Source organism: Octodon degus, unplaced genomic scaffold, assembly GCF_000260255.1.
Source record: "Octodon degus isolate 3935 unplaced genomic scaffold, OctDeg1.0 scaffold00052, whole genome shotgun sequence".
NCBI classification, from domain to species: Eukaryota; Metazoa; Chordata; class Mammalia; order Rodentia; family Octodontidae; genus Octodon; species Octodon degus.
The window spans coordinates 3,911,355-3,922,151 of NW_004524628.1; the positions used below are offsets into that span (position 1 = coordinate 3,911,355).

At 45.1% G+C, this 10,797-nt stretch overlaps 1 protein-coding gene and 1 pseudogene across 1 annotated transcript; both read left to right on the forward strand.

Moving 5' to 3' along the window:
• Positions 1-3,134: 3,134 nt before the first annotated feature.
• On the forward strand, positions 3,135-3,630 carry LOC101585836 (annotated as a pseudogene).
• Positions 3,631-4,593: 963 nt separating this feature from the next.
• Positions 4,594-6,226, forward strand: LOC101586234 (actin, cytoplasmic 2-like). The gene is given in 2 exon segments (XM_012515188.2): positions 4,594-5,502; positions 5,505-6,226. Coding segments are annotated over 2 exon segments (1,125 nt in total). The 5' UTR covers positions 4,594-4,658; the 3' UTR covers positions 5,786-6,226.
• The last annotated feature ends 4,571 nt before the right edge of the window (positions 6,227-10,797 follow it).

Genomic DNA, 10,797 nt, shown 5'->3' on the forward strand with positions numbered 1-10,797 from the left:
ATGAGTAGGAAAGTTTCAAAATGAAAATTGGTGATGCTGATAGAAAGCCAAGATTTGACAGCCCTGCAGCCGGGATTAAACAGGTGAATCAATACCGTCTAATCTTGTTGGGCATGGTAGTACATTCCTGCAATTCCAGCACTCAGGAGGCCGAGCCAAGAGGATCACCATGAGCTTGAGGCCAATCTGAGCTGTATAATGAGTTCAAGGCCAGCTTGAACTACATGCAAAATCCTGTCTCAAAAAACAAATGAAAAATGCCATATATTTTGCAACAATTGATTAGGAACTGGTTGGATTTAAGCCGTTAAAGTATGGGTTCAACTGGAAAACAAAGTATGAACAAGTGACTTGTAATGTCATTGAAAGAATGTCTGGGAAGCAAGACGTTCAATACATTTTTATGGCTCTGGAAGTGGGATCTCTTCTTCCTTATAGCACTTAAATTACTCTCCAAGGAGGACGCATTCGCCTTTGGCACATATTCAAGAACGTGCTACCCTCAGAGCTGTGCTAACTTCAGTAATGAGCTCTCATGCAGTGACGAGCCTTTGCAGGGTACACGGTCTAGGTGTTCGCCTCATTCCATCCTCCCAGCCCACCATGCTGGGGTGTCCTTGTATCTTTTTAGCTCAGGATGCCAAGGATATAAGGCCCTGACTGATGGCTTCTTTCAAGCACTGGTGCAGCAGAGAAACAGGCAGAAGGAAAAAGGGAAAGGGGCTTTATTATCTTTGAGGACGTGGAGAGAATCTGGGAAAGACAGGGATTCTCTGGAGTTGAACAAAGGAAGGCTGAGGCTTTTATGACCTTTTGCGTGGGGTAGAGTTTAGATATACCTGAGAAACTGACTGGGGGGGAGGGGGGTCTTCTCTGAGGCTGCAGGAAGGGTGAAAGGAAATTGCACCCTGGGCTGAGCTGGAGAAGAAGTGGGGAGGTGGCCTTGGGGAATATGGGCTGTTGTTTTAAGGGCTTTGGCCATATTAGATGACCACTATGATGATTCAGCAATTTATACTAGGGCCAGAACCTATCGCTGACCACTTTTTTTTTTTCCTTTCCAGTACTGGAGATGGAACCCAGGGCCTCATTCATCCTAGACAAGTGCTCTTAAATTTGCAGTGTTCCTACCTCAGGCTCTCAGAGTGCTGGGATTAAGGGTCTGTCACGGTGCCGTCCTGGCCCCACTTTACTAGGCCCGTTCTCAGGATTGTGTATGTTGTGAGCAATTTTGAGGGATAAGGTAATAGTTTCCATAGGAACAAAGAAAAGAACTGCTATGAAAAAGTGGTTTCACTAGAATTCGAACTCCTGGCCTGCAGTGCAAACCATTCCATGCCTTGCGTCTGCCTCAGCCCTACCAGGGAGAGTGGAGAACTGACTGCACTGGGTGCTGCGTGCTGCTTGCTGTGCTATGAGTAGCAGAGCCTCACATCTCTGACCCAGAAGCCCCGTGTCTTCTGCCAACATCCTGCGAAACAAGCAACAGTGGGGGTTTACAAGCTTGGTCAAATTCCAGACCTCAGCTGTTTGGATGGAAAGGATTTAATTTTGTCATGACAGTGGGCCAGTGTTGGGAGCCACTGAAGCTGGAAACTGGTCCTATGTGTGAGGGGAGGACAAAGCCCCAGTGCCTAAAGCTGTCAAGTTACCTCAGTCTTGACAAAAGTATCCTGCCTGGTCAATGTTAGCTATTAATCACTAGGCAACTTGTGTCATGTGATACTAACTTTGCAAAGGTATAAATAAATGCTCCTACTGCTGTGTGGGTGTGGAGGGTGTCATCGGCTCACCTGACCCAACTCTTCTTGTCTATCTTTACCTTATTCCTGCCACCATTTTTCCCTGGGGTACCTGAGACACCAAGGAGTCCTACAGGCCAGCAAGCCCTGCAGCCATGGACAAAAGGCGACAGATTGTGGCCGCTGAGTCAGCAGGCCCCAAAACCAAGATAAGGGTCAGCCAGGAGGGTAGAGAGCTTTGAGAGTAGAGAGAACATTTACATATGTAGATGTAAAAATAACCGCTCAGCCTTGTGTTCTGGGACAGAGCTGCTCTTTCCCTCTTCCCCTCGATATAACTGATTTATTCCTTACACCTCCAATCCCAGCTGCTTAACAAAAATAAATAAATAAAAGCTGAGCGTGGTGGGAAACTTCAGGGAAGGGGCTGTCTTGCAGGAACCCAGCTCACACCCTCCCCAGCTCGGTGGCAGGAAGCAGGGCTGAGTGCAGCCTGAAGCAGAGACACCCAGTCCCTCAGGTCAGAGGGGAGAGAAAGCCACTGCTAGGAGAAGCCAGGACTTAACTGGGCGCTGCAGCACACCCGATGATACCAGTAGTGGTGAGGCTGAGGCAGCGGCTCACTGTGAGTTGGAGTCCACCCTGGGCTACACAGCAAGTTCATGGCCAAAGCAAGACCCTTTCCCGTGACACCCCCAAAGGCACTTGCCGTTAGTCTCTCCACAGTGACTCACTGTGAATATTTTCAGATGGGCCCTTTGAGACTCCTTTCCTAGGCATGCAACACACACACACACACACACAATCTTAGGCCATAGATGACCCTTTGTAAGTAGTTTTTTTGTTTGAAACTTTATTTATTTATTTATTTATTTATTTATTTATTTATTTATTTATTGCAGTACCAGGGATGGAACTGAAGACCTTGCACTTGCTGGGCTGGCGCTTATACCACTGAGCTATCTCCCTGGGCCTGGTTTGAAATTTTAAAATTTTTATTAGTACATGTTTGCAGCATTTAATGATTACATGCATTATGGGAACTGGTGCATTTATACAATATATTTTAATTCCTTTTCCCCCTTCCCCTACAATGCCCCCTTTTTTTGTACCAGGAAGTGAACTCAGGCCCTTGTGCTTGCAAGGCAAGTGCTATGCCACTGAGCTATAGCCCAGCCCAGTCTATCTTTTTTAAACAATGTTTTGTTCTCTTTTTGTAAGTCTTTATTAGGTTAATTGCCATTAACACAGATTAAGAGTCAAAAAAATAAAAACTGAAATTAAAAGAGAGCCAAACTAACAGGTCAAAACAACATATAAATTAAGTAAAACATTTATATTAGACCAAGGTACTTTTTTAATTTTTTAAAAAATTATTGGACGGTAACCGGACTCCGCGACCGTTCACACAGCGGACTGAAGATGAATGCCAGAGGACTTGGATCTCAGCTAAAGGATAGTATTCCAGTTACTGAACTTTCAGCAAGTCGACCTTTTGAACGACATGATCTTCTTCGAAAAGGTTTTCCATGTATGAAAAATGAACTGTTACCAAGTCATGCTCTTGAATTATCAGAAAAAAATTTCCAGCTCAACCAAGATAAAATGAATTTTTCCACACTGAGAAACATCCAAGGTCTGTTTGCTCCTCTTAAATTACAAATGGAATTCAAAGCAGTACAGCAGGTTCAGCGTCTTCCATTTCTTTCTAGCTCTAACCTTTCATTGGATATTTTGAGGGGTAATGATGAGACTATCGGATTTGAAGACATTCTCAATGATCCATCCCAAAGCGAGCTCATGGGGGAACCACACTTGATGGTGGAATATAAGCTTGGTTTACTGTGATATATGTGTGTGCTGTTCATGAACAAGAGAGGGCATCGTATTGTAGTTGTCTTTTGCTATAATTTGATGTATACGACATTAAAAGTGGTGGCATCTGAGAAAAAAATTATTTAAATATTTATAAATATTCATTATATAAATATTTATTTGGTACAGAGTGTCACTGTGCAGCTTGGACTTGTAGTGATCCTCCTGTCTCAACCTCCCCAGTGCTGAGATTACAGGTGTGCACCCCCACACCCGGCTTAGATGGCTGTCTGGGTACACCTGGTATCAAGGATCAAACTTGGGTCCTTGTGTTTGCTGGGTACATGCTTAGACCACCGAGATATTTCCCCAGCCCCTCAAGGTTTTTTGTTTGTTTGTTTGTTTTTTGTGGAACCGGGGGTTGAACTCAGACCCTCCCACTTGCCAAGCAAGTGCTTATTCTCCTGAGCCATCTCCCCGGCCCAAGGTATATTTTTAGATACATTATCCATGTGGGATAATAATACCTTCCTTGCTTTCTCTTTTCCCACCATCGTCTGTTTTCTACTTTGCACTTTACATTTTTGTGGTTTCTCATGTAAGAGAAAATGTGATATATAAGCTTGTGTGTCTAATCTGCTTTACTTAACACTATGTTCTCAAGATGCATGTATTTTCAGGGCCGGGAAATGGCTCAGTAGAATAAGCACTTCCCTGGCAAGCACAAGGGCCTGAGTTCAATCCCCGGTTCTGCAAAAACAAAACAAAACAAAACAAAACAAAAACCATGTATTTTCCTACTAGTGACTTATTGATCCTTCTTTAGTGCAGAGCAATATTCCACTGTGTCAATTTCACATTTTCTTTGCCCATTCATCTATTGATGGACATGTAGGCTGCTTCCACAATTTGACTATTAAATTAATTGTGATGCTATAAACATGGGTTTGCATGTATCACTGTAGCATGACATCTTTAACTCATTTGGGAAGATACTTAGGAGCAGTAGCTGGGTCAAATTGAATTTTTAGCTCAGACGCCGCCACCGGCCCGCGTTGCTTGTTCTCTTGTTGCTCCGCTTCCCAGCCACCCCAGATCGCAATGGAAGAAGAAATCGCCGCTCTCGTCATTGACAATGGCTCCGGCATGTGTAAAGCTGGCTTTGCCGGCGACGACGCTCCCCGGGCTGTGTTCCCCTCCATTGTCGGCCGCCCCCGACACCAGGGTGTGATGGTGGGCATGGGCCAGAAGGATTCCTATGTGGGCGATGAGGCCCAGAGCAAGCGTGGCATCCTGACCCTGAAGTATCCCATCGAGCATGGTATTGTCACCAACTGGGATGACATGGAGAAGATCTGGCACCACACCTTCTACAACGAGCTGCGTGTGGCCCCCGAGGAGCACCCAGTGCTGCTGACAGAGGCCCCCTTGAACCCGAAAGCCAACAGAGAGAAGATGACTCAGATCATGTTTGAGACCTTCAACACCCCAGCCATGTACGTGGCTATCCAGGCTGTGCTGTCCCTGTATGCCTCTGGGCGCACCACTGGTATTGTCATGGACTCTGGTGATGGGGTCACCCACACAGTGCCCATCTATGAGGGCTATGCCCTCCCTCACGCCATCCTGCGTCTGGACCTGGCTGGCCGGGACCTGACAGACTACCTCATGAAGATCCTGACGGAGCGTGGCTACAGCTTCACCACCACTGCTGAGAGGGAGATTGTTCGTGACATTAAGGAGAAGCTGTGCTACGTCGCCCTGGACTTTGAGCAGGAGATGGCCACAGCTGCTTCTTCCTCCTCTTTGGAGAAGAGCTATGAGCTGCCTGATGGCCAAGTGATTACCATTGGCAACGAGCGCTTTCGGTGTCCAGAGGCGCTTTTCCAGCCCTCTTTCCTTGGTATGGAATCCTGTGGCATCCACGAGACTACCTTCAACTCTATCATAAGTGCGACGTGGACATTCGCAAGGACCTGTATGCCAACACAGTCCTGTCTGGTGGCACCACCATGTACCCAGGCATTGCTGATAGGATGCAGAAGGAGATCACAGCCCTGGCACCCAGCACCATGAAGATCAAGATCATCGCCCCTCCTGAACGCAAGTACTCCGTGTGGATTGGCGGCTCAATCCTGGCCTCGCTGTCCACCTTCCAGCAGATGTGGATCAGCAAGCAGGAGTATGATGAGTCAGGCCCCTCCATTGTGCACCGTAAATGCTTCTAAATGGACTGAGCAGGTGCCAGGCACCTGCTGCATGAGCTGATTCCGAAGTATAATTTGCCCTGGCAAATGTACAAACCTCATGCTAGCCTCATGAAACTGGAATAAGCCTTTGAAAGAAATATGTCCTTGAAGCTTGTATCTGATATCAGCACTGGATTGTAGAACTTGTTGCTGATTTTGACCTTGTATTCAAGTTAACTGTTTTTTGGTCTGTTTTATACCCTGTGCATATCTTTGATTCATCCCCTTAGTCAATGTGGTTCGGTCACTTGGTGGTTGAGTTGAGCACACTTGGAGAAATCCGCGGCTTGGCAATCTGGGTGGCCGCAGCACAGATCTGTGCAGGGTATTGAGTCGGAGCTGACTGTTACAGGATTTCTCGGGCTGGCAGGACTTGGTGAACCAGTTGTGACTCCGGTCTTTTTGCTGGTCTAACAGGGTGGGAGAGTCCGAGCCTTACAACCCTGTTTCCATCCACCATCATTGTTTTCCCACCTGAATACCGGCGGTGGTTTACTTGCCTTGAGTTGGAAACAGTTTGCATTTACATCTGTAAATTTATTCATTCTTTTAATTTATGTAAGGATTTTTTTTGTACTCACTTCTTTTAAGATGACAAATTTTTGGTTTTCTACTGTGAGAACATTAGGCCCCAGCAACACGTCATTGTGTAAGGAGAAATAAAGTGCTGCAGTACATGAAAAAAAAAAAAAAACAAATTGAATTTTTAGGGTTGTTTTTGTTTAAGATTTATTTTTGTGTTTTGTACAGGGTCTTGCTACACAGCTTGGACTCATAGTGATCCTCCTGTCTCAGCCTTCCCAGTGCTGGGATTACAGGCATTAGCCACCATGCCTGGTTTTGGTGGCTGGCTAGGTGCACCCAGTATGCCATCCTGGGGATCGAACCCAGGTCCTTGAGCTTGCCAGGCAGGTGCTTAGACTGCTCAGCATCTCCCCAGCCCGTGGTCCATACTTCTTTGCTGAATGGCCATTCATATTTTGTAGCATTTTGTTTATCTCATCTAGATTTTCACCAGTGTCTTCTGAAATTTCCTGGATTATTTTGGCTATTACTTCCATTATCTTCCAGGTATGCCTTCTGTGGTCCCCCTGACTACTTTTTTGATCTGTTTTCTAACCTCCTCTGTTATTCTTTCAAGTAATTTCAGTGCAGCCCCCCAAGAGCTGGGATTATAGGCTGCACCACCACGCCCAGTCTCAATCGCTGTCTCAGCATGCCCCGGGGACGGGGCCAGCATGGCAGGCCCTGGGATTGAACCCCCAGCCTCTGCGCCTGCTTGCAGGTGCTTTAATCTGCTGAGCTATGTGGCTGGCCCTAATAGAGATCTCTTTAGTCACTTTTCAGTGATGTATTTTGGCTAACTATAGTTCTTTGCCTCAGCCCTAACATCTTACCATCTTGGTGTGTGTGTGAGGGGCACACTGTAATTAGGTGAACATCAAATTTTCTGAGAATATATTTTAGCATTGTTAGTGTCACAAAGATAATCTGAGTATTGGTTTACAATTATGTCGCTATTGTATGACCATGTTAATTAAGTGGCCATGTTAATAGCAAGCAAATCAGTTACAGTAGTATTGCCTGAGATATACTGGATGTCAAAATAGGTCTTTTCCAGCCTGTCCATGGTTTCCTGAGCACCACTGACTCTTGTGACTGTATCTCACCCAGTCACTGTGGGAAAGTACCCTGAAGTGAAGCTGTCCTGGAGCTGCTCTGAGTTCCAGGTTCAAACAATCATTCCTTCCCCAGACTGGCAGCTGACCAACAACACTCTCCAAAGATATGGCAGGCATGTGGGCTGGAGTCACTCACCAGATGTTGCCTGGCAAAGAACTCATGTGGGAGCAGAATCCCATGCCGGGCCTGTAGCTCTCAGAACCCGCAGGTCCCTCTTCCTGCATCCCCATTTCTCCCTGAAGGTCTCTGGAGTTCCCAGCTTTCACTTGGTCTCTATAGATTTGGTTTCCCTTTCCCACAAGCCACAAGCTAGGAGCTGGGGAGAAAGTACAGCCTGTCCCTTCCCTTCTCCATTGTGTTCAATTTTTGTGTAGGCTTTAATTTTCCTGTCAAATCCTTCCTGGTTCTTGGGGATCTAATTCTCTCTTATTTTCTTCCCCAAGCTGTTATTTTCCAGTGTTTGGATTCAGAATCTCAAAGAAGCTGAGGGGTCATTGCTTAATACTCTGCTATTTTTCCATGACTTGCTTTTTTATCCCACTTGGTAGTTCATAGATTATTTTCCAAGTTTGTAAGTGTAGATTTATTTATATAGTAAGTTTGGATACTTTTGACAGTGACCACACTATATCTTCTTTTTTTGCCCCTTCAGAAATCTTTCCCTCTTTGTGCTCTGCCCCCTGGGGCCCTGATCCTGGAAATGTGCATGAAGGGACTGTCCCTTGTCCCCAGCCTTCTTGCTGGTTTGGGATAATGGGAAGCATCAGTTGGAGGAAGGAGGCAAGTTCAAGAGAACCCAGCTTTTTCCCGTGGGGTCGCAGAGAGTTGATTACATGTTTCTATTGAAGACCACATTTTTTATCAAATATTCTCTCTACTCAACAACCCTCTTCAAGTTCTTGGAACTAACCACTTCCTTCCACTTACACTCAAGCAGAGGAACTCCTGGAGTCTACCCATCCTTTGTAAAACTGTTTGCTCCTAAGTAAATTCACCTGATTACCCAGCTTGAAAAAATGTCACTAAATCTTGCAGGGACCCAAAATGGTACCACTAGACCAAGGATTTCTTTTTTCTTTCTTTTTTTTGCAGAACCGGGGATTGAACTCAGGCCCTTGCGCTTGCCAGGGAAGTGCTTATTCCACTGAGCCCTCTCCCCAGTCCCTCTTTTCATTTTTTTGAGACAGAGTTTTGCTATGTACTCCAGATTAACCTTGAATTTATGATCCTCGTGCCTCAACCTCCCAACTGTATTCAACATGTCCAGCTCTTCCTTTTATCCTTTTTTTTTTTTTTTTTTTTTTGTGCCAGAGCCAACCCAGGTCCTTGTGTATATCCGTACTCTAACACTGAACTGTATCCCGCGATCTGGAAAATGCTATTTGATGAAGCAGGGACAGATGTTTGGAAATGGGACTGGACACGAGGGGTGTAACCTAACAGTGACAGCAGGTAAGGAAACCTAGGAAAGCCTGTCTGTTTGGATTCTTCCTTTTTTTCCCCCCAAAGTCTTCTTGACCTCTCACTTGTAGCATTTTTTCCTCTCCGGAATGGGGTAGGACTTGCTGGAATGAGAATTTTATGACTTACTACTTGGGCAAAGGTAGATCAGAGAATTTTTTTATTACTAGCTTGAAACAAAAGGGTGGGGAAGCTTAGTGTAAGAATTCTAGTTTTAGAGCTGGTATTGGAAACAGGCTCTAATTTCTTGCATTTGTTGTTATTGTTTTCTTTCTTTTTCTCTCTTTTTTTCTTTTTTTTTAATTTTTTTTAAATTTTTTTTTATTTATTTGAGAGAGAGAGAGAGAGAGAGAGAGAGAGAGAGAGAGAGACAGACAGAGGTGTGTGTGGCCAGCTCAGCCCACCAGGGGGCGGGACTGGCATGTGGTGCTGGGGGATCGAACCGCGGTCCCTAATGCTTTGCTAAGCTTGTTCTAAGTAGGTGCTTTAGACCACTGAGCCATCTCTCCAGCCCTCTTTTTTTCTTTTTTTGTACTAATGATGGAATATATGGCCTCATGCATGCTAGGCAAACCGCCTGCCACTGAGCTATGCACACGCCCAACCTGAAGGCGGCTTTCATTTCTATGGCCTACCTTGTGGAAGAGGAATTCTGCTTCCTGTAACTTGATTTGTGGGAGAATGAAGGGTGAAAGCCAGGAAGGTGCAGGCGTTCAGGGTAACACTGGCCTGGAGGCTTCCATTATCCTTCAGCCCAAGGTATGCCATATATCCAGGCACCATGTTTTGGGATGTCAGCTTCTGAGCCTCAACATAGGTCAAGGGGCAGAATCAAGGAGATAACATGAGTGATAAATTTACACAACATTTTTGACATAATTAAAAATATAATAAAATGAATACAATATTTTTAAGTGTTTTTGAGACAGAGTCTCACTATGTAGTTCTGGCTGGCCCTGAACTCACTATGTAGCTACAAATTCATGGTAATCCTCCTGCCTCAGCTTCCCAGCAGTTTGGAAATAGTGGTTGATGGCAGTTCTCATGTAGAAAATGCTTAATCTCAATGCAGAATTCAAAATCAAACAAAACAAGGCTATGAGTATAGTTTAATGGTACAGAGCATATAAGAGGCCCTGGAGTAAATCCCTAGCACCACCAAACTCAATCAACCAAACTTTTTTTTCCGTGGTACTGAGGTCTTAAACAAGTTAGGCAAGTGCTCTAACATTGAGCTACTTTACTAGCCTCTGCCCTTTTCAAAATTTTTATTTTGAGACAAGTTCTTACTAAGTTTTCTAGGCTCACATCAAACGTGTTATGCCTGCCTCAGCCTCCCTAATAGTTGGGGATGCAGGCATACACTGCCATGCCTAGCTAAAAGTACTTTTTTCTTTTTTGGAAAAACTGGAGATTGAACTCAGGCCCTTGTGCTTGCCAGGGAAGCACTTATTCCACTGAGCCATCTCCCCAGCCCCTAAACACGTACTTTTAAACACTGATTTGGGGTCAGGGAGATGGCTCAGTAGAATAAGCACTTGCCTGGCAAGCGTAAGGGCCTGAGTTCTACCCCTGGTTCTGCCATTAAAAAAAAGATAAACTCTGTGATTTTTGTCATGTGAACTTGTGGTCCACTTTCCATTCAGATTTATAAAACATTAACTTGGAAACTTCAAGTCATTTTCATCCAGTAGTCTTTCCTGATCAACAGTTAAATACGTCAGTGCTTGCTGGGTGTGGTGGTGTGCACCCCCTGTAATCCCAGCACTCTGGAGGCTGAGGCAGGCGGCTTCAAAGTTTGAGTCCAGCCTGAGCAACTCAGTCACTTACCAAGATCTTATCTCAAA